This window comes from Leuresthes tenuis, unplaced genomic scaffold, assembly GCF_036924035.1.
Source record: "Leuresthes tenuis unplaced genomic scaffold, fLeuTen1.0.hap1 SCAF_13, whole genome shotgun sequence".
Taxonomy (NCBI): Eukaryota; Metazoa; Chordata; class Actinopteri; order Atheriniformes; family Atherinopsidae; genus Leuresthes; species Leuresthes tenuis.
Window position 1 is genome coordinate 33364165 of NW_027325367.1, and position 24063 is coordinate 33388227.

A 24063-nucleotide genomic window follows, 5' to 3' on the forward strand; every position below is an offset into this window, starting at 1 on the left:
GCTGTGGCTCATTCCACTGCTCGAGCTGAGGGGATAGTTGTTGAATTTATTACCTGAACACCTGATCCATTTGTCAAGCTCATTGTGGCGTTTCCTTTCTTATTGTTGGTGTTGTCACATTCTGAGCGGTTACAGTCCAAAGTAGTGTGCACACATCCTGAACCTGCTGTCTCTTATAATCTGAGTTTTGTGCTGTGTCTTTTCTTTGTCCTCTGTCTCTCGCTCTGAACAGATTATAGATAATGGGCTGTGTGCAATGCAAGGATAAGGAGGCAACCAAACTTACAGACGACCGGGACACCAGCATCTCCCAGGGAGCCGGGTATCGCTATGGGGCTGACCCCACACCGCAGCACTACCCTAACTTCGGAGTCACCGCCATTCCCAACTACAACAACTTCCACACCCCTGTCGGACAGGGGATGACCGTGTTCGGGGGGGTCAGCTCCTCCTCTCACACTGGGACCCTGAGGACACGTGGTGGGACAGGTGAGGGAAGTTGTGAAGTCACCCGGTAACAGTCATGAACAGAAACTGACAGTCTAAGTCCCCGCTTGTTCCTTTTATGAAGAACCATTGACGATCTGATTCAGAAAGAAAGACGAAGCCTTCTGCTGACACGGGGCACCGGTGTAGCATGGGGTCCTTTTCTTCATGACAAACACCCACAACAGTGTAGTTCTGTATGAATTCATTTAGTGGAGCAGCAATAGAAGAAGAAAAAGAGACCTGAGATCCACAGCAGTAAAATCCAGAACTATCATTCCACAAAGTAGAGCTTTGATCTGGTGTGAGTCCTGAAGAATGAATTCCTCTGATGTTGGATGTTGAACTATGGTGCATGTCTGCCTATTCCAAGGTTAAACGCTGTCATGCCTTCCCCTTCCCACTGCTTCTATAAGCTCTGTCCAAGACCCGTTCTTAGTTCTGTTTTTTCTGTGTGAGCTTGGTGAATTTTTATTAGTTAGCGAACAAAAGATTCTGATTGGCAGTGAAGTTGGGACAGTCGGGTGGATCTCCGGAGCTGCAGAAAAACATAGAACACCTCCTAACTTGTTCTTATTCCCACTGCTGCTTTGATATTGTGATCTTCTCCTTTTGCGGAGCTACACGGTGGCCACAGCTCATACTTTGGTTGTGCTGGTCATCTTTCGCCAGTGGTTGCACTCAAACAGCCCCTCCCACCTTTGAGCAGTCTTATAGAATCAAATGTCAGGACAAAGGCGGTACAAGCTGCTGACATACAGGGATATTTAGCTAAGAACAAGTAACTTTGAGAAGGGAAACCAATAATTGTGAGACAATCACAGTGGCCCACACACCTCCTTATGCAAAAGTACAGACTATGAGTGATTCCCGTGCAATTAAAGACTTCCCATAGCAGCTATAATCCTGACAGTTCTCAGCTCACAGTGGCTGCTACAGCTCCACTTCAGACCCCAGACCAGCCCTGTCAGGCACGTCCGGCTGGCATTAGCACAAGCCTTTGTGCACTGGGCTCATTGTTTAGGTAGAGAATATTCTTACTCAGGATATCCTTTATGTTTGACTGAGCCCAGGCTGCTTTTCAGAGGAACTCAGCATTCCCACTCACTTTAACAGGAGACATCTCCCTCAAAGTGTGGATTATTTTCTGTGCTGTGTAATCCAAATCCACACAGTGGCAGAGCAGCAGAGAGGGGTTTAGCTTTTTCTTGGTAGGAGAAATCTGAAGGTAAGCAGCCCTTCCCTTTCAACATGATCTGAGGCAGCTGCCGAGCTTGTTTTCCACTGCCTGAAACACCCCTGTAGCACTGCAGTTGCACCAGACATTTGATTGATTATCACATGATTTATTTGCTGATGTCATTTCCAAAGTGGAAATTCACAGCTAGGCCCATGACCTTATGCAACTAATTAAGCTGCATCCCAACAGATGATTGTGAGACGAATCGATAAATGAGTTTATGCATGGCACCCACCTCTGCTGATCTAATGGAACATCTGAACTGTGCAAAGTAAAGCTGTTATGCAGTCAAGCTTTTGTTTCTCATCTCAGCTGCCATCAGGCAGAGAGAACTGGGGGACACCCTGAACGGGTTATCCATCTGATGCAGGGCCACACAGAGGCAAACAACCTGCATGCACTTACCCCAAAGGTTTAAAGATTTAGAATCAACAGTTAAGAACCCAGATATGCATGGTGAGAACATGCAAACTCCACACAGAAAGAACCAAGCTCCGAGCTGGTGCTGACACAAAAGTGCCAATAAGCACTCCATCGCATGCGTTTTCAGAACACACTATGATTTCACTTTTTGGATTAGTTTACAGCACCGTTTTGAAAAAAGGAAATGTTAATAGAAACAGAGCTTATCCAAGCTGAGACTGGGTGAGACATGGAACAACATCACAGGGTTAACACCCACCGTCAGTTTGAAATCTCTAATTAAAATCCACATCCTCGTAGTGTGGCAGAAAACCAGAGTACCGGAGAAAAACTACACGGGGCCAGTTAGAACACACAAAGAGCCAGGTCCCAGCTGACCTCTGAACCCGGAAACAGTGCTAACCACCATGCCTCCCATCTGCAAGCCATAGCAACCATATATTTCATTCAAATAATACAAAGTTCCTACTTTTTCAAAAATATCCAGTTATACAGTCAGTTAATACCATCGTGTTTTCAAAAAGTTAGAATTGGGCCAAAAACTCTTATTTTATCAACTCCCAAGTTATTTGGCAGTGTTGTGAAAGGTGTAGCCGGGTGAGGAAATGGCCCATGCTACTGGGAGGTGTTAAAGGGAATGAAGGTAACATTGGTCTGGACTGGCAGAAGAAGATGTAGACAGAGGATAGATGTTTGTGGAAACTTTGATTCTTCTCAGTCTAGTCCACCATTACCAAAGTTGTTTAATTCAGACCTTATAGTAAATGAACATTTCTGCCATGACATTCTGTTTGATTCGACCTACTCTATTTACAGACCTCATTTCCAGAGAAGTTTGGCAGTTTTATAAAATGAAACATAAACTTAATCTGTGATTTGTTTGAAAGATAAATGATTTGCAGTGTCTTCACTGACTACTTGTTTGTACAAAATCTTGTTTGAATATGTAATTGACAGTGTTTGGAAGCTTCTCCAAGCAGCAGGTTACCTGCTGACAGGTGAGGGTGTCAGGATTGGGTATAAAATCAGCTTCCACCAAAGGTTCAGCCTCTCCAACAAGGATGGGTCGTGGCTCACCGCTTTGTGCCAAACTCCATCAGAGAATCATCAATAAGTTCAGGAAATATTCCTCAGAGTCAGACTGTAAAGAACTTTGGTCTTTCAGCATCTACAGAGCAGAATATTGGGAACAGATTCAGGGAGTCTGGGGAAACCTCAGTGTGGAAAGGCCAAGGACAGAAAGCCCTGTTGGATGAGCTCGGAGCCCTCAGGCAGCACTGCAGGAGAAACCGTCAGGCCACCATGATCCATACAGCCACATGGGCTCAGGAGGAGCTGGGAGAAGCATTTCCACTCAACACAGTCCACGGCTGCATCCAGAAATGTGAGCTGAAGCTGCATCACACCAGGAGGAAGCCATATATCAGCTCTGAGCAGAACCACGGCCCAGTTCTCTGGACTCCAGCTCAGCTCAGAGGGACAGAAAGACAGTGGACACGTGTTCTGTGGGCAGATGAGTCCACGTTTCAGCTGCTTCTGGGAAAAACTGCTGAGAAAGAGCATCCAGCTGTTCTCAGAGGAAGGTTTAAAGCCAGCGTCTGTGATGGTCTGGGGCTGCAGCAGAGTCCATGGCATGGAGGGCTTCATCTGGGTGAAGGTACCACTGATGCACAGCTGGATGTTGGAGTTCTGGAGAGACAGATGCTGCCATCAAGTAGAGCTGTAGCGATACACTAATCTCACGATCCGATACATGATATTCAGCCAACGATTCGATACACTTAATTTTCTGAAAGAGTTGCTGATTGGACCGGTGGTCCGTCCTTTGAACCGGAAGGACAACACCGCCAGACAAACGAACACGTCACAAACATGTCTTCAGCGTACGCAGACTCATGTTTATGTTGTGAGTTGTCGACAGCACATCCAGTATCATGTCATATCCATGTCCTGCATCAAAATATTCTTTCATAGCAGCACGTACGGCGTCACTAACGGCGCCCATATTTAAAAACATGTATACCAAGTCCTTCCAGTTCAAAGCACGGAAGGACTTTGACTTCCCTCTAAATATCTGATTAAATAAGATTAAAGAAGTGTCTTTTAAAATGATTCATAGCTTTTATCAGATATAAGAAGGACAATGACGTGGGCTGCTCACTCTGCACACAATCGGAAGAAGATCTTTGTTCTGGTCCTTTTTTTCTAGCAAGATGTCTGTTCCTTCATTTCCCAGAAAATTTCATCTGGGTTCTCACTTACATATGTAAACATACTGTTTGGGTTCCTCTCCTATCCTGCAAACAACAAAGATCAATATTACATCATCAACCTGCTTGTTTTACTTGCTAAATACCATATACATATGGCATTGTATTGTGTTATATTAGTATTGTGTTTTCACTAATTATAACGTCTGACTTTTCAATAAAGCTTGCTTAAAAAAAAAATAGATAAAATAAAAAGAATTAAATAAAATCGATACTCGCTGCTGAAAAATCGATACTTTACTAAATATTGATATGTATCGATAAAATTGCTCAGCCCTACCATCAAGGTGCCGTCTTTTCCCGGGAGGTCCGTGGTTATTTCAGCAGGGCGATGCCAGACCTCATTCTGCAGGACTTCCAGCAGCTTCAGACACACAGAGTGTGTGAGCTCGGCTGCCTGCCTGCAGTCCACATCTGTCTCCTGCTGCAGATGTTGGAGCATCATGAAGAGGAGAACCAGACAACAGCAACCACTAAATTTCATCATTAGTTGTATCAGAAATTTGTTGAGCTGCCTTTATTTGAGCACAGCTCACGGACTACTCTCTTCAGTTTAATGTGCATGTTTAAGCTCAATCTTGTCCTATTAATCCATAAAGTTCTGATACATTTTCTTTTTCCTCCTGCAGGAGTCACTCTTTTTGTGGCACTTTATGACTATGAGGCTCGGACAGAAGATGACCTGAGCTTCAGGAAAGGAGAACGGTTCCAGATTATTAACAGCACGTAAGTCAGCTGCTTATCCTACTGTCTGCTCTCAGGATGAATGTTCCATTTTATCTGTGTTGACGGGTTCGGTTTAGCTGCTGGGAGGGGAGCGGACATGCTTCACAATGCAGCTGAGGTACAAGTGGCAGCAGAGAAGTTTTGGTTTGATAGTCCAGAAAAGGCAGGAGCCCAAAATAAGTGCCTCACCACTTCAGTTTGTGGAGCTGTAAAACCATAAATGTCAAGTTCTGCTGTTAAAACCAGCCTGCCTGCCCCAACACCAGGATGCACTGAATTCTTCTTTCTTAGCCATTCTTCTGTCTGTCTGTCAGTCAACAAGCTATGCAAAGACTGCCGTGCTGAATCTGTTGAAACTTAGATGGAAAAAGGCTTGAATCTAAAGTAAAGGACTGAATGCCAGAGTTGGCAGTGACTTTTACATAGAGGCAAAAGTAGTAGCTTGGAAATGCTTTATGACAATCAAGAGTAAACTAAGTTTATTTACAGTTTAAAGAGGGTGGAGCAGTCTCCAGCCAACAGTGATGAGTGTGGTGTTCCTTCAGACTTCCCTCTGAACTTGAACAGGAAGTGCCCAGTTACACCCACAGTGAAGTTGGCTCGTCTTTCTTCCAGTCAGCAAAACAGAGTGTGTGTGTGTGTGTGTGTGTGTGTGTGTGTGTGTGCACGGTTCAGGGATCAGGCCCAATCATCTGCCAGCTCTTTAACCACCCTGGCCTCAGCCTGTGGATGGTTTTCTCTTTCCTTGTGTCTGCTGGAGGGATCCACAGCCACCTACCTGTTTGTTCAGCTTTCTGCAGCAGTGCAGTGACATCTGAGAAGGCAGAGAGGCTGCTGGGACTGTGCTGTGTCCTTGTGCAGAAGAGCACTGCAGAGGGACGTTAACGTTGTCACAGAATCAGGACGATTACCTGCATGTTGCTTTCACTTCAGTTTGTTGGGGTAGATGGGCTCACAGTCCACAAACAGCGAGTGAATGGAGTTATGGAATTATGTGTCTGCAGAATGAGGTTTTGACAGACCTGCTGTCTAACAGGATTTCACAGCAGACTTCCACAGTTATGTCAGTGAAGCTGCTCTGATCCCCCAACACACACCTCATCAGTGTTTTCGTGTCTTTAACTCTTCTTCATTTCATTTCTTTTTTACTTTGACTGTTTTGTCGTTTGAATTTTCTTCCATTTGAAATGATTTCAGTGAGATGAACAGCTGGCTGGGTGCACTATGAGTGCACATTACATTTTTACAGCAAGTTTTCAGACATCAGAATTGATTAAGTGCTCATTTATTCACAAATACAAACAACGAAAGTCCTAGAGTCTCAATGTGATGAGTCGGATGTTTTTCAGCCCAGCTGTGTTCTGCCTGTGAAAGTAATGAATCGGGTATGCAGCCGGAAACAAAGCCTTCCAGTGACTTTGAAAGGATTGCGTGGCATCCTTTTGTCATTTTTCATCAACAGTGATAAAGTTCAGCATAAAAATGGTTTATTCAGGTAAAATGTTTCAGATTCAAAAACTCGAAATGACTCGGCTCTAGTCTGATGACTGGATCTATGGTTAATGCTGAAAAAGAACAAATGATTGATAGTATACTGAATAAACTGCTAAATAATAGTTTCCTATCGATAATAATAACCCAAGAGCTTCTGTGCTGAGAACAGTTTAAAGAATTATGGTCAAACTATGTTTTCACTAATCGATACAAAGATCTTTATCATTTCTACCAAGTTACGCAGTTCTTTCCACAAATAACAAGTGGACCTGTATGTTGTTGGCAGAGATGGTATTTCTAAAAGTCTGCTTATAGACCTGGTTATTGTAAAGCCTGTGTGGAGCCTGAAGACTGAATCCAGGGTAAAGAGGCGCCCAACGTGGACAACGTCTCCACCATTCATAGTAAGGAAAGCTGTCAGGCATCTCTTGATGAGTCTTTCACACTCTTACTTCTGCATGATGGCTTTATGGCCTCAGCCTTCGGCCCAGCTCACCACACCCACCCAGCATCCTCTCTTAGCCGACGTCTCATACATTCCTCCACACGCCTCAGTCCCTGCTCGGTCCCAACCAGAGCAGGAAGGCACTGTCATTGGAGCCCATTCCCCCTCCCCTTCCTCAGCAGGAGCCAGACAGAGCTGCATCTTCACCCTTCTCTCCACCTCCTTCCTTCCACCCACGCCTCGCTGCTTCCAGCCAGCCTCACACACCGGCTGCCTGCACTGACCTCTGCTGGCTGGGGAGCGGGGTAGAGAGGCTGAAGTCCTGTTTTGCTCCAGCCTGTCAGCTGGCAGGAAGTCACTGACGGATGCTCGAGCAAGCGGGGCTCATGTGCGGCATTCCCAGGAATGCGCTGTTGTTCTTTTGGTACATGATGGCATTTTCCAGGAAACAGGAATGCATCCCTGAACGTTCCTGTTTGATTGGAATGCCATCCATCTGCAGGCTGTGAATAAACACTCTGGGAATGCTCATCACATTTACCACAGACCTGTGTTTAATTGTATTCTCATGGGCAGTCACAGCAGGGTAAGAGGATCTGAATCCATTTGGAGACGGGGGGAGGCTCTTTGTTTACTTGTGTTGTTGTTTTCTCTCATTTTGTGGTGGTGGAGGGATGCTTTCAGGGCGTCTGTGTCTGCAGACAAAAGAGGCAGCGGGACAGGCTGGGACCCACCCTGCACAGCCTGTTTATGTCTTCCCTGCTCCACACACCAGCTCATCCTCTTTTCCAACGTTCTTTTCAGCCTCTGCAGGCAGACTGTTGAGACTGCACCCCCCCCCCCCTCCTGAGGGACCCTCTGTGAACAAAGGGAGGCATGTCTGTTTTTGCCTGTTATGTCCCCAGGCAATCACCATCGTGGCTTTATTCACAGTAACTGAAGGAATTCCCTGTCTCCAGCTTTAACGTCCCTCTTTCACACACAAAACACAACTGAAGCTTTTTTGGAAGGAAAAGAATAACTCTCACAGAATTTATTAATGTTGTTGAGTTATATTATGAGCAGATCTGGTACATCTACAACTGTAGACTCACAGATTTTAGTTTTAAAGTCTTTAGTTAGCCCAGTGGTAGTTTTCGGTACGGGGGAACCGCCCGGGGCAGCATCTTTTCATGACACGTGGGGGGGGGGCACGCGCACTGAAAAAAAAAGATCTGCGCCACAAAGCGGTTTTCTATTATCTGTCATATCACTGTGTGAGAAACTGGGGCGCCCCCTGCAACTGCTGCAGGCGCCCCTGCTTGCTGAGAAGGTGCCCCACGGTGAGAAGGGGGGGTCGTATAGTTTAATACACTGATGAATCTTCAAAATAACGCACATCTCATTCATAAGGTTATAAATACAGGCCGATACGGTTAAATGGTTAATGAAAACAGGTGATGCAAAACGATGCGCTCCCCCGGAGAACTGGGATTGTCTTGACTATTGGCCGTGAGTGACTGTGTTGGGGGATCATGGGAAATCTGTTGATTGTCGGGTGCCAAATGGACAGAAAAAGCTCAAAACCATCAGGTGAACCATCAGTTCAGAAAAAAAGAAAAGAAGAAGATGAGAAACAAGCAAAGGATAACTGATAACTTTGAAAGAAAAATTAATTGTAACAGTTGTCCAATAGGGCTGCCGGCTGTGTAGTAACCTGACGCCTGCACAACACAACTGATGGTCCCAACTCCACTGATAGCAAGAAAGTCCACTAATTAACCCTGATAAGGCACACCTGTGAAGTGAAAACTATTTCAGGGGAAAACCATTTCAGCTGGCTGCCTCTTGAAGCTCATCAAGAGAATGCCAAGCGTGTGCAAAGCAGTGATCAGAGCAAAGGGCGGCTGTAGCTCAGGAGGAAGAGCAGTCACCCACCAATCGGAAGGTCGGTGGTTCAACTCTGTTTCAACTCTGGCTTCCCCGGGCAAGACACTGAACCCCACATTGCCCCCCCAGTGTATCATTGGGGGTATGAATGTCTGTATGAATGATTAGAAAAGCACGAAGTTATGAATCTGCTGTATCTGTATGAGTGTGTGTGAGTGGGGTGAATGCGGCATGTAGTGAAGCGCTTTGAGTGGTCAGCTAGACTAGAAAAGCGCTATACAAGTACAAGTCCATTTACTTTGAAGAAAGTAGAATATAAAACATGCTTTCAGTTATTTCACCTTTTTTTGTTAAGTACATAACTCCACATGTGTTCATTCATAGTTTTGATGCCTTCAGTGAGAATCTACAGTGTAAATATTCATGAAAGTAAAGAAAACGCATTGACTGAGAAGGTGCGTCCAAACTTTTGGCCTGTACTGTATATTATACTGAAAAACTGTAGAACCGCCACTGAGTTAGCCCTTCTGGTAATAGGATTCTAGGTTCTGTACGTGTCACTCATATGTTCCGAGGATGTTCATTTAAATGTGTGTATTGAGCTTCGTGTTAAGATTCTACAAACTTTGAAAAGCTACTTGGAGCTGGAAACCCTGTGGTCTGAGTTGGGCCTGAGTTGGGCCTGAGTTGGGCCTGTAGGAAGACACTGAACATGTCCACAACAGAAAGTCTGAATGTGTCATTGCTCCACTGTGGCGTGAGGCAGCTGCACCGTATCATTGTCTGTTCCTCCACACTACAAGCTGTGAGCTTATTTCCACTCTTATCTCTAAATGTAACGATTGTAAAGTGAAATTCTAGAATCTTTTCTGTCTTTCTGTCTCGTCTGTCTTTGTGAATCTTTGAAGAGAAGATTAAAAGAGAAGATGACCTAGCTCCATAAAAAAATGCATCTGCCAACAAATGATGTACCTTTGCTTCGACTGCGTATCAAAAGGCATGAAAATAACTCATCTTTCCTGTGGTTTTACTATGCGTGGATGGATGGACGGACTCCCTGCGAACTCTGTGTTAGCCACATGGACGGCAGTAGGGAGTGGTCACACTGACGGTCTTTTCTTCAGGAGGAAGTGGGCTCACATGAAATCAGGTGCATTAATGTGCTGCCTCTCTTTCTGCTCTTTTCTCATTTACAGTGAAGGAGACTGGTGGGATGCTCGCTCACTCACCACCGGGGGCAGCGGCTACATTCCCAGCAATTACGTGGCTCCGGTGGACTCTATCCAAGCTGAAGAGTGAGTGGTGTGTGTGTGTGTGTGTGTGTGGCTCATTACACTGAGTTATGCTGAAGGGGATAGTCCCACGTGTAGCTGACCGTCTGGAGAAGTCGGTGTGATCCGACCGTCTGTCCTCTCCCGTCTCCCCTGCAGGTCGGATGAGAGTTTTTCTTTTTTGAAAAGGTATCCAACTTGTTTGGGACTTTTTTTCATGTTGCAGCTCATTGAATACAGCACATAAACACACATTTACATGTGTGACACAAGTCAGAAAGTTTCAGGAGAAGAGGGTCCCTCCCTGTTTGAACAGAGAGTCGACACAGCTATGGCTGACACTACTCTCAGGGGTGGTGGGTGTGGGTGACTCTGATTAAAGGTAAATACCTGTATTTGTGTAACTCACAGCAAATGTGTTCATACAGTACAGAGCAGAAATGTGCCGGGGAAAAGGTGAGGCTGATTAAGACATTTCACACTTTACGCACGGGGTTATTAACATTTGCACACAGAGACGATCAGGGGCTTGTTAGAAAGATCTTAAGCTGCAGTTTAACCAGCAAAAAACAGCAAGGGGGGGGCACATGCTCAATGCACGTCACGGGGAATAATATTAGGACAATTACATGAATAAAGTTACAAACCAAGAAGCCACCCATCGCGCAGTGCCAGCTTGTAGTCTGAGCCCAGACACCCTGCAGAGGAAGCCCATTTCAGCCGCTTCCATTGGCGATCTCGTTCTTTCGGTCACTACCCACAGCTCGTGACCATAGGTGAGGATGGGAACGTAGATTGACCAGTAAATAGAGAGCTTCGCCTTCTGGCTCAGCTCCTTCTTCACAACGACGGGTCGGTGCAGAGCTCGCAACACTGCAGACGCTGCACCGATCCGCCCGTCAATCTCACGCTCCATTCGTCCCTCACTGTGAACAAGTGGAGATACTTGAACTCCTCCACTTGGGGAAGGATCTGATTCTCGACCCAGAGAGAGCATTCCACCCTTTTCCAGCTTTTATATCCACTCGGGTAATTGCAGACACATGGGTGTGATAATTGTTCTTGTGTCTCAGCTGTGCACATCAGTCATTCTGAGGACAAACTGTGTTCACATTGATTTATTATAACAGTTCCCAACATCACCTCTAAGGGTCGCCAAAGAATCAGCAGCTGTAGGAAAGTGCTTACCTTGGCTTGGCCCATGGTGGCCCTAAAATGCACATTTTGTCCTGAGGGTGGCACTGGAGGGGGATGAAACCCTGAGCAGCATGGATCCTCTCAGTAAAAACCACAGTGCTTTCCCAGTGATCTCAGCGTGATCCGCAGAACATTAACCCAAAGCATTAAAGTACATTGTGTTCAGGTACGACTTGAGCAAAATCTGAAGTGGAACTGTGCTCTGTGAGCTGATGTATTTTCTTTTTATTCCAGCTGGTACTTTGGTAAACTAGGCCGTAAGGATGCCGAGAGGCAGCTGCTGTCAACAGGCAACCCTCGGGGCACCTATCTCATCCGAGAGAGTGAAACCACAAAGGGTAAAGAATCCACACATAAACCTCTGTGTGTGAATGCGCTATACCTTCAAACCCTGCTCTGTGTCCCCCAGGGGCCTTCTCCTTGTCTATACGGGACTGGGACGATGTGAAAGGCGATCACGTCAAGCACTATAAGATCCGCAAGCTGGACAGCGGCGGCTATTACATCACCACCAGGGCTCAGTTTGACACGCTGCAGCAACTGGTTCAGCACTACTCAGGTAAAAAGAATGGAAATAACTCTGACTTAGTGTGTGGAAGATCAATTTAGGATTCATTTTAGGAGTACCACGTAAAACAATCCCATTAGTGTTGACAGATAGTTTATCTTCATATTATGGTCCTTTTTAGGAGCTACTTCCTCATGGATTTTGTTTGATTTCCTTTTAGAATGCTTTAATTCATTTTAGGAACTGACACCAAGAAGCAGCACTAAACAGTACAGTGTTTTATTTGATGTTACTTAGGGCTCAGTGTCTGGATTTGAAGGACCTCATTAGACCTGAGAGCTCTTCTGGATACTCCCCGGTGCTGTGCTGAACCATAAAACCCTGACTACAGGGCTCACACTGCACAGCTCCACTTGTGACTGCTTTGTTGGTCCAAGGTGAAGTTTGAAGCTCATTAGCTCTCCATAAGAGCACGTTTAAAATGTCATCTCGGTGCTTAGAGCAGATCCGAGTGGAGCCTGGCACTGTGTGAGCCGCTTTATTTCCGCTGTTGGCTCAGCACCTGCCGGATGTGCATGTTTTATTGGAGCTAAACAAGTTAAAGTTTGAACAACAGCTGGTCATGTAGGAAATGGAGCATTAACACGGCACCCATTTCCACTAGTGGAAGCATCAATCTTCTCCTCTATCTAAGTTCCACTTCCTAGAACTGACACCAAATGCATTAAGCAGACACGTTAAAAGATATGATTGCATTTTGTTTTCACATCAAAGGTGGCTAATGCTGTGACACAGAAGACATCGTATGTCAGAGAAGCTGCATGTTCATTCACATTCATTTTAAGTACAGCTCAGCTGAGCAGAAGGCAGGAAGTGGGACGTTGCAGTGAGCAGAAAGGCCTTCTGCTCATGTCCCTCTTGAGCCTGTGGAGACGCCTGGGAGTGTTGCTTTGCATCACTGGGACTTTGTCCACGTGTGCATTCACACAGTTCTGATTCTGAGATGTACGGAGGGACTTGTTTCAGGTCTCACTCATGAGTTTGCACCTCTGTGTCTTACTAATGTAGATTTGTCTTTTATTAGCACTCCCTTTCTCTGACAGATGGATGATTTTCTGACACGCTCCAGTTGGCACATTGATGGATTGATCTTTATAGCCTAAAATCAACAGCATGGATTCTCTCTTTATGACATCGCACATTAACCATCCCTCTGCATTTATCACCACTCTAGATGAGGAGTGGAGCCAACGAGACACCGTTATGAATAAGCTTGCCTCTCCTCAGGGCTTGTGCTTGTGTGGCTTCCTGCTTTCCTTTATCTTTCCTGCGGTCGTAGAGCTGAAGCGCCGGTGTGGCATCACATTCTGTCACTGTTCTTCAGATCAGCCAGAGGAGCTGGAAATCCTTCAGAATCAGTCTGAACGCTTAAACGTTTCATCTGGTGTGATAAACAGCACACACTATGTAAAATACACTTTATATATTATAAATTGGAAACATAATAAAACACGTGGATATTCCAAGAAATCTCATCCACACATGCAGTATCTGTTGCTTCCTGCCTCCACTCAGGCTGCCTCGTATCGACATCCTTAAGACAAACTGAGTCACCGGGAGATGAAGGGAACCTTTACTCTGGATGGAGGCAGATCTTTTTTAATAACACACACACCCAGGTTTTACACCCCGGTTTCTCTGGAGCATACAAGCCCATGTCCAACGGTGTCAAATGATCATTTCAGTCCAATAAAACGGATCTTTTTTGATTTTTTTTTCTTCCATTTCTGTATTCACGCTTGTGTGTGGGTCCGGTCCAGATATTGACAGCTTTTATGACAGCCAGCAGAGTGAGCACAGAGCTCTATTGATTTTTGAGTAAAGCTGAGGCTCCACGTTGCAGGCTGTGTTCTCCCCCTGGGAGAGATGAGGCCTTTATCATGTCTTTACTGCTCTGTGCAAACGCCTCAGGGCCTTATCAGTAGTGCAGGTCTGTGTGTGGATGTTTTTCAGACATCAGCATGAAGGGACCAGCGGACGTTCTACACTAATCCACCGGTTTAATCAATTGTGGGCAAATAGAAGTGCTTTCTCCAGAGTAAAGCCGGAGATGTTGATAATGCTTCTCATTGTGTTCCATCTTCATGTTTAACCCAACTACAGTTCTACGTAGATGAATAACTGACAGCTGCAACGTTGTCTTCACATGAATTACTGTCATCATAGAGCATACATCAGAGTCAGAGCAGAGACTTTACTTTGTTCATGGCTGATGCTTGTTCATTTGTTGCTCCAGTAAAAGATAAGATGCTCTAAGAGGCTCTGAGTCTAACTACCCTGATTGCCTCATCAGGGCTTTTTTTCTCATCCTTTTGAGCCCAACAAGTTTTATATACTTGTTGTTTTCATGGATTCCAGCTCGTGTAGAAGAGTTCTCTTTTAAGAGTAGGAAGTGTCACCGCACATCTGCTTCATGCTGCTACAGGGCTTCCCAGTCGCCTTGTCCATTTGTGCAGAGGTATGAGGCCCAGCAGCACACGGGCTGATCTGATGATCAGGAAGGATCGGAGACCTTTGTGTGGCTCTCAGGCTTTCTTCTCTCTCCCGCAGGATGCTGTGCTAACTCTCAGTACATGTCTCTGTGCTCCTGTTTGTGTGTTGCTGTGTGGCGTGTGCAGAACGAGCGGCGGGTCTCTGCTGTCGCTTGGTGGTTCCCTGCCACAAAGGGATGCCTCGCCTCGCCGACCTGTCTGTCAAAACCAAAGATGTATGGGAGATCCCAAGAGAGTCGCTTCAGCTGATCAAGCGTCTTGGGAACGGCCAGTTTGGGGAGGTCTGGATGGGTACGGATCCAGTCGCCTCCAGAGGTTGAGGTCACATGGATGGGGGCACAGACAGGGGCAGAGACACCAGATACACTCCAAAACCTGTGGATATTATCTGTCCAGGGAGTCAAAGGAATCAGAATGGAGAGGGAGAATTCACAATTCCTACTTTAAGGATGCAGCCAACACAGTACCCCAGGTGCCTGACTACTACCTCCCATAGCCGTCCGAAATCACATCGGCTGTGTCAGGAGACTCTGCTCTCACAACAAAGATGGCCCCCATCCATGTGAGCCTCAGTGCATGCTCCTCTCCCTAACAGTTAACCCTGTGTGCCTTGCCTTCCCTCCCCCTGTAGAGAGTGCGGATGGTTTGTGCTTTAATTTAACGGTCGTGTGTGTGAACTACATCCCTGACACTGTGGGCTTGAGTCATGATGCCTGGGAGATCAGCCGAGACGCACTTAAGTTGGATGTAAAGCTGGGGACGGGATGTTTTGCTGATGTGTTTTATGGTAAGGAAATCTATGAAAATTGAAAACCCATTTAGATAGTAACCAGATGCCTTCCCAGTATATACATGTGGGAGTTTTTCTTTGTCTTCATGAAGAGAACATGACGCTCATTTTCTGCAGTATAGACATGTTATGACACATTTATTATTTAACAGAAAGCTCAGTCAGTTTATTCAGTAAGCCAGGCTGCAGGTATGTTGTCATACTTCCAAAGAAGAAGAAAAGACTATCACTGATCATTTTGGAAACATATGGGTAGAAAATGGAAGACTACCAGATGATTTTTCAAGGCTTCTGTGGATGACATGTCAGAAAACAACATAAAAGTCCTGACAAAATGACTGTTTTTCTCTAAAAAGTCATCATATTGTTCCTGAAACATTTGTTTGTGTGTATATCAAGTCCTGCTTGACAGATAACGGGGTTCTCCCAGATACCCCTCGGCCCCTGGGTCTTTTTACCTCGGGTGTGGCACAGAAGAATACACTGATTCCTGAGCATACTCTGGAGTTAAGGCCTCAAACACAAGTAGGCTTAATGTTAGCTGATGAGCCATGCCCTCCTCTTTGGGAACCACTAATATTCCTGCATGTATGACTCACAGAATGAGATTAGTGGAGGATGGGGCTAATTACATTTCCTGTTGCTTTGACACAGTACCTGCAGACAGGGCACATGGGCGGTGGAGCCATGTTGTGTTGCAGTCGCATTCATCCGATGAATCCAGTTCAAAGAAAGGTTCTCTCTCAACCTTTTAGCCAGTTAATTCTTCTTCAGTCCAATCTCAGCACAAAGAATTAGATCTAAATGAATACTCACATTGACTCCCAGTCTCATTGTGTGATGCATGGTTACCTCCTTGCCATTTCAAAGCGAGACTTTGACCACAGTCATCTGCTGGCCATGTCCTCGGGTTCGAGCTGGCTGTTGGCTGTTGGCTGTTGGCTGTTGGGTCTGGCTTTGAAATGGCATCATTTAGCTATTGATGCTCCTGCTGCTCTGATGCCAGTGTCTGTGTCCCAGGAACGTGGAATGGCACCACTAAAGTGGCGGTGAAGACACTGAAGCCTGGCACCATGTCCCCTGAGTCCTTCCTGGAGGAGGCTCAAATCATGAAGAAACTCCGCCACGATAAGCTGGTGCAGCTTTACGCCGTGGTGTCTGAGGAGCCCATTTACATCGTCACAGAGTACATGGGCAAAGGTAGATTCACACAAACACATTTACAGTCCGTGTTCTCAAAATGTTTTTTTGCTGATTCACAACTCCCGCTGGCAGGGAGCTTGTGAGGCAGGTTCAGAATGCTGCATGCCTTCTGCAATGTTCAAGAGATCTGTTTTAATCTAAATCTGATACCTGAATTTATGTCAGCTGATACCAATAACCAGAACTCTGAAACTTAATCATCCTTTTTTGTCCTGTAGCAAGTAGACAGACGAGTTATAGCAGGCGGAGGACAGGAAACAGCATAAAAAGTCAAACAGGAATAGAAAAACAAGATATTAGTACTAATATAAGGTTACATACGGCTCCAGTGACCCACATCGCACTAACCGCTATAACCTGCAAATTTCACCTATTTTTACAGATGGATTGTACTCCTCATGCGATGAGGTTAAAAGGGAAAGTATCCTTGTTAGCTACAGAGCTTCTCTGTCTGCTCTGCCACTCTGTACAAACTCAGATTCTCTACTTTTGAGGCAACCTCTGATCATTATGATGCTGTGATATGAGGACTAACCCTAACCAGGAAGTAATCTGATGGGCTGCTGGCAGGCAGAGTGCTCGTCTTCCACCTGCGTGGTTGGCAGTTTGACCCCCCCCACACCTTTTCATGCTCCATGTTCCTTTGTTGGAGCAGCAATGAGATGCACTAACCCAAAGAAATGTTCAAAACAATCGACACAATGGCTCTGTTTATATGCTTATTTATTAGCTGATGTGTTTTTAGTGTAAGGCACAGAAATGCTGGCTTTGCAAAGCCAGTTTCATTCAAACCAAGGCATCAGAACAACAACTGCTCTGGCTTCACTGAGACTTTAAAACAATACTTTTAGAAACTGAATTCCAGAAACTCCACGTGAGAGAGCTTTGGGTGCACAGTACAGGAATCACCAGAGAACAGACAGTGATGTGCACGACTGTGTCCGCCACATGCAGAGCCTGCTGCATCCATCTGCTTATTTAGTTACTGAATGAAGTTGTTATGGAGATGATCAAAGCCTTCGGTCTGGATTCACTGCTGTTGATGACATTCACTCGTAGAATGAATTAAGAATAGTTATTTAACTAAAAAGTTGTCTGATTGGCTGTGTTTCATTTATGTGGACTAGCATTCAAATCCATCTCTGTACTCTGCAGGAAGCCTGCTGGACTTCTTGAAGGATGGAGAGGGACGAGCTCTGAAGCTGCCTAACCTGGTGGACATGGCAGCACAGGTATGCCATTATGTGACAGTAGAACTTACTGAGCAACAACAACAGCAAGAGTTCAGATAGATCTTTGCAGACAAACTTTTCCTTCCATTACAGTAGCTGCAGGGGCTGTAATATCATTATTTAGCTAAAGTCCTTACAGCTCCTCTTTTGATAGTTTGCTGTAAATCCAAACTCAACACCAAATCACCTGCAGATCTCACAATGAACTGTTCGGATCTAACGGAGTCAGTGCTGCATTACTAATGCAGCCAGAGAGCTGAAGCTTCACTGCAGCTGTTTTTCCTTTATCATTTTCTGAAATTCTTCATTGTCTTAAGTACACTGCTCTAGAAAATAAAGGGAACACCTAAACAGCACAATTTAACTCCAAGTCAGTCACACTTCTGTGGAATCAACCTGTCCAGTTTGGAAGAAACGCTGATTGTGACTCAATTTCACCTGCTGTTGTGCAAATGGAACAAACGTCAGGTGGAAATGGTGGCAATTAGCAAGAAAACCCCTATAAAGGAGTGGTTCTGCAGGTGGTGACCACAGACCATTTCTCTGTTCTCATCCTTTCTGGCTGATGTTTTGGTCACTTTTGCATTTTGTCAGAGCTCACACCCCTAGAGGTAGCATGAGGCACCACAGACTGTCCAGGAGTTAACTGATCCCTCAGGAGAACATCCACCACGAAGTTTGATCAGCCTGTTATGTGATTTTTTTTTTTTTTTTTTTTTTATTTATTTTTTTAATTTTGAGTATGAGTCCAAATCCAGACCTCCATGGGATAATAATTTTGATTTACATTGATAATTTTTATGTTATTTTGTTCTCAAACGCATCCCACTATGTAAAGAATAACGAATATTTTAGTCATTAAGATTTAGGAAGTGTTACTTCAGTTTTCCTTTTTTTTTTGAGCAGTTTAATTATCACAATAGGTTAACATATCAGTAATTTGTTTTCCTCCAACAGAAGAACGGCTTTTAAAATGACCTAAATTTGTGCAGATGCCCCCCACGGTCCTGGCAGGCTTTCTCATATGAGGCGCACACAGGGTTGAGCTCAACAACAGTCACTAAAGCATGTCTTAGTGTTGTTAGAGTGACTTTCACAACACTTCTTTAAACTGTTTTACCATAGAAATCGAGCACTGCTCCAACGTCCTCTGATGGACAGAATGTCATCATGCTGTCCAACTGAAGCAGAGACCATGTGCTACAAAGTTGGCATTTGGCTAAGACACGTTAAAGTAGTGCAAAGCAAACAAAACACACCCGAGAAATGCTTGATTCCCGGGAAACCTATCCCAGCAGATATGCTGCAGGTTAGGTTTCCATTTAACCAACATAACCTTTAGATTTCTAAAGTCCAGTTCACTGATAACTTTTCTCACAGAGCCAAGCGAAGCAAACGTGGTGCAACAAGCGAGCAGACCAGTTCTTACTTCCCAAAAACGACGAGCGACATGTGGAGTTTGACATAATGTGTGTCTCTCAGCTCTCCAGTCCAGTGCTTTCTCTTATTCTGTGTTGGTTGTGTTTTATTCCCCTTCGAAAATAGAAGATTATGGTGAAGCTGTGTTGAAACCAGGCAGTAAAGCAACGTTTTTGAAGTGTGGTACAGGGAATAATCAGGCCTCGTGCACAGTGTTGCAGTGTAGCCAGACCACATCCAACAATACTGTCATGAACTAGAGAAAAGCCTGGAGTCCAGCAGGGTTTGATTGAGTGAGTGTTGCTCTGTGCTGTGCTTCAGGTGGCAGCAGGCATGGCCTACATCGAGAGGATGAACTACATCCACAGAGACCTGCGCTCCGCCAACATCCTGGTGGGGGACAACCTGGTGTGCAAGATCGCTGACTTTGGCCTGGCCAGGTTGATCGAGGACAATGAATACACAGCTCGGCAAGGTGAGGTTTGCGCTCCCTTCTCACACACTCATGTGTTGTCTAGCTGCAGTACCGAGAAGGAAGAGAAACTCTTTCTGAGAGATTTAAAACACACCCACTTCAAAATGAGCCGTCAGCGAGACCTCAGTCGGCTCCAAATATTTGCTCACTGTTGCACAGAAACTGAGGGAAGACACTCCCTGCTCTGGAGGTCGTATCGGGCGCTTCTGCAGGAAAGGAAAGTTGCTTAAGATGGGACCAAAGATGGGAATAAAGGCTGTTTCAGGGGTTGTATTGGACCATAACCAGTAAACGGCAGGAACTTAATGCCATTACTGTTCATTGGAAGTTTGTTTTTGAGCGTTCAGTTGTCACAACAACAGCTGACATGTGCATGAAAGCTCCTGTTAGCAGTCACCATTGTAGCTGTGACTGGGAAGGACTGAAAGAAGAAGAATGCACTTATTTCCACTCATCTCCACCGTTTCTCTTAAAGGCCATCAAACAAAAGCATTTACAGAAACAAAGATGCTTGAAAGCCTGCGAGCAGTGCTGCCAACACCAGGCTCAGTGGTCCAACCTGCAGGGATACCCTGTAAATATCCTCCCCTCCCTGCGTGTTAGCTTACCTTCTCACTGTGAGGTCACTGTGAGGTCACTGTGAGGTCACTGCGCGGCGCACATGGCACTGGATCCCTGCTTGATGTTGCACTTCACTCAGAGCCCAACAGCTCACAGGTGCTGTAAGCTGGCCTCCTCACTCAGCAGCAGTGTTCCAACATGCGACTCATCTCCAGAGTTGTGCTTAAAGTCTGCAAAATGCACACAACTTAGGAGGAAATGCTTACAATACTTTCTTTAAGTCATTCTTTCATTTTTCACTTTTTCCGGTTCAGCGGCGGGCGGGGGGGCACTGGAGGCAGGCTGCACCCTGAACACATCACCAGTCCATTACTGGGTTACTTTATTTCTGCCTCCTGTAAACAGTGGACTGAGAAGCACACGCAGCAGTCATCATCATCAACAGCCTCAGAGCCGCCTTTTCATGTGGCTTCAGACAGTTTTCACACTCAGTCTCAAACGCTCGTTTCTCTTTGAGAGATTTGAAATGATTCCAGCATGTCTGGATTTAAAAAATAATAAAATCTCAGCCAGACTTTCTATAACACTGACAGAAAATGTCTTCATGAGAAAGAGGAGACTCTGCACATGTGCATCATGAGTGCTGGTGTCATCTCACTGCTCTGCCTCAGGTGCGAAGTTCCCCATCAAGTGGACCGCCCCAGAGGCTGCGCTGTACGGGAAGTTCACCATCAAGTCAGACGTGTGGTCATTCGGCATCTTGTTGACGGAGCTGGTGACGAAGGGCCGGGTGCCGTACCCAGGTGAGCATGGGGAAAGGGTTAAAAACGGCGCCAAACTTTCACCTGTAGATCTTGATTAAGTGGCGTGATAAGGGGAGCGTGTACACACGGTGCTTTCACTGTGACAACAGGCGCGCCTTCTGCCGTTTATGGGACTAAAAGGTTTGTTTCTGCTTGGGTAGCCTTTGTTGCCACAATGAGAGATAACCCTCAACTGCTTCAGCTGGCCCGTGGAACAAGTTAATTTCAGACCGAGGAGGCCACGGGCTGTTCTACATGCAGGGAGGGGGCACATGTTTAACCAGATGGTGCCGGTGGGAGAGGAGGAAGATCCGCACACAGTGAGCTGAGGAAGCAGCAGAGTCCCAGTCGCATGTAGATGAATGAGATCCAAGAATGTCTCAACTTAACCCTGAGAACTCACTTCTGCTCCTTGATGATTTAGAGGAGTAATTTAGAAGTTTAAAGTTAGTAGCTTTTCAAATACCGGCTGATTTTAGATGTCAGGAACTCTCTGTATTCCACAGATGTGTGTTTGTGCTGAGGGTCATATCAGTTCAGCAGCCCCAGGATGCTCTTACTCACTTTTTGTGTCCATTTGACTTTCAGGAATGAACAACCGTGAGGTGCTTGAGCAGGTGGAGCGGGGGTACAGGATGCCATGCCCCCAGGACTGCCCCATCTCGCTACATGAGCTGATGCTGCAGTGCTGGAAGAAGGATGCAGAGGAGAGGCCCACTTTCGAGTACCTGCAGGCCTTCTTGGAGGACTACTTCACAGCCACCGAGCCACAGTACCAGCCTGGGGATAATCTCTAAACCCCCCCACCCCCAGCTCCTGGGCTCAGGGACAGGATAGCCCACAAAGTGCTGCCAGAAAGATTTAGAAACAAACATACTGAAAATATAGGGCCTTTTGGTTTTTAAGGATCGGCTTCCTCAGCTCAACTCGACCATTTCAGTTCATTCTCGCGCCCGGCCCCTGACGCGCCCGGCCCCTGACGCGCCCGGCCTCTGACGCGCCCGGCCCCTGACGCGCCCGGCCCCTGATGTCTGACGCGCCCGGCCCCTGACGCGCCCGGCCCCTGATGTCTGACGCGCCCGGCCCCTGACGCGCCCGGCCCCTGACGCGCCCGGCCCCTGACGCGCCCGGCCCCTGACGCGCCCGGCCCCTGACGCGCCCGGCCCCTGACGCGCCCGGCCCCTGACGCGCCCGGCCCCTGATGTCTGACGCGCCCGGCCCCTGACGCGCCCGGCCCCTGACGCGCCCGGCCCCTGACGCGCCCGGCCCCTGATGTCTGACGCGCCCGGCCCCTGATGTCTGACGCGCCCGGCCCCTGATGTCTGACGCGCCCGGCCCCTGATGTCTGACGCGCCCGGCCCCTGACGCGCCCGGCCCCTGATGTCTGACGCGCCCGACCTGACGCGCCCGGCCCCTGATGTCTGACGCGCCCGGCCCCTGATGTCTGACGCGCCCGGCCCCTGATGTCTGACGCGCCCGGCCCCTGATGTCTGACGCGCCCGGCCCCTGATGTCTGACGCGCCCGGCCCCTGATGTCTGACGCGCCCGGCCCCTGATGTCTGACGCGCCCGGCCCCTGACGCGCCCGGCCCCTGATGTCTGACGCGCCCGGCCCCTGATGTCTGACGCGCCCGGCCCCTGACGCGCCCGGCCCCTGATGGACAGAGCTGACCGGAGTTGTGCTAATGCAATGAAATAGCTGTATTCACTGTAAATAAGAGAATTTGTTTTAGCTTGTCTGCTTCTGTTCAAGATTTTATTTTCTCCTTCACAAAAATAATATTAAGGATAAAAAAATGGAGGCAACGAAAGCGGAGCACCTGAGCAGACACAGTTTCTGTGCATGGATCATAAGCTCCTGTATTATTTTCTAAAAGGAACCGGAGGCCTCAATATATCTTTTCTTATTTTTTCATAATGTGGAAGGAAATTCTCCCCAGGTCATCGTTTAATTCCTGAGGGTCCTTCCAACAAGCATGATGGAGCCCCGCACCAGCTTGTTTTTCTTTATTCTGTCTGCCCCCCCGAAAGCTTCCCCAGAGCAATAGTTGTTAGGCTACTGCTGCTTCTTTTATAAATCTTTGGTCACATTTGTGTAGATCACAGACAAGCATGCAAGGATTTTGCACGTCCTCCTCGCTTATTTCGGCTAATTCAGGTGGAAAAATGTTCTTCTACCTTGAGTTTGTGTGTGGCTGGTAGAAAAGGATGGATTTCAGATCCCACTGTGGCTCTTCCACCTCATCTCCTGCACGTCCTTCGGAGACTGCAGAAGCACTGGCCTGCAGCTGATCCCAGACCAGCTTACCTCCTCAGTCACTTCCTCCTTTAAGTTTTACTAATACACTTCTATTCAGTCTGGGTTTTTCATCCTCTGTCGTTGTTCTTAAAGAGTCTGTTGTGCTGTAAAGCTCTGAGGACATTCAGGTAGCAGCTGAAGCAGTTTGAATGTGTGACTAATTGAGAAGACTCCAGCCCTGAGCTGATCTGGGATTAATGCACATTGTCTCATGGCCACTCGAAACCCTTCAGTTTTCAGTTGTACAGCAAAGTCATTTTTATGTGTTGCTAACCTCTCTCCTTTGTATCTTTCATTTTCTTTTTTAACATTACTTGTTTTGTTAATTCAGTGATTTTTGACATTTGGAATTCAGAAAAAAAACAATAAACATTTTACACTCTTTCCACGAGTAACTGGTGTGTGTGTGTGTGGGGGGGTTGGAAAGCTAGAAAGAAGAAAACCATTTTGTCTGGTCGTAAACAGAGAGCCGCGCTGCAGTAACCTTTAAATCAAATCACATCATCTGGGAGTTTTCTGGTTGTCATGGCAAACTTGGCTGCTTGTGTGGACTCCAGTCAGACTTTAGCTTGATGCTAACAAACAGCCGATGCTTATCACCGACATGAATGTTCAGCAGTGTGAGACGGATCCCCCTGCAGCCATGAAACCTCCCAGAAGATCCGTCTCAGTTTAAAGTAAGTTGGTCTTTTTCAGACCTCAGTAAGGTCGTACTTACTGAGAGTTGAGCACAACAGGATATCTCAGAGCTCGCATGGAGGCACACCACAACCGGGTCTGTAGCAAAAGAGGAGAAAATGC

The 24063-nt window shown here is 46.5% G+C and overlaps 1 protein-coding gene across 5 annotated transcripts in view; it reads left to right on the forward strand.

Annotated features, from left to right (window-relative positions):
* fynb (FYN proto-oncogene, Src family tyrosine kinase b) overlaps window positions 1–23646 on the forward strand; it is a 64971-nt gene extending 41325 nt beyond the window's left edge. For 2 of the 5 annotated variants that reach the window (XM_072362814.1, XM_072362812.1), the window contains 11 exons: window positions 240–489; window positions 5049–5145; window positions 10150–10248; window positions 11656–11759; window positions 11831–11980; window positions 14608–14772; window positions 16292–16471; window positions 17630–17706; window positions 19447–19600; window positions 20833–20964; window positions 21553–23646. In XM_072362814.1, coding sequence (XP_072218915.1) covers window positions 243–489; window positions 5049–5145; window positions 10150–10248; window positions 11656–11759; window positions 11831–11980; window positions 14608–14772; window positions 16292–16471; window positions 17630–17706; window positions 19447–19600; window positions 20833–20964; window positions 21553–21761 — 1614 coding nt within the window. In that variant the 5' untranslated portion in view covers window positions 240–242 and the 3' untranslated portion in view covers window positions 21762–23646. Of the gene's footprint in view, window positions 1–232; window positions 490–5048; window positions 5146–10149; window positions 10249–11655; window positions 11760–11830; window positions 11981–14607; window positions 14773–15112; window positions 15269–16291; window positions 16472–17629; window positions 17707–19446; window positions 19601–20832; window positions 20965–21552 lie in introns of all 5 variants that reach the window. The other 3 variants (XM_072362816.1, XM_072362813.1, XM_072362815.1) reach the window with 3 other exon arrangements.
* Window positions 23647–24063: the final 417 nt, after the last annotated feature.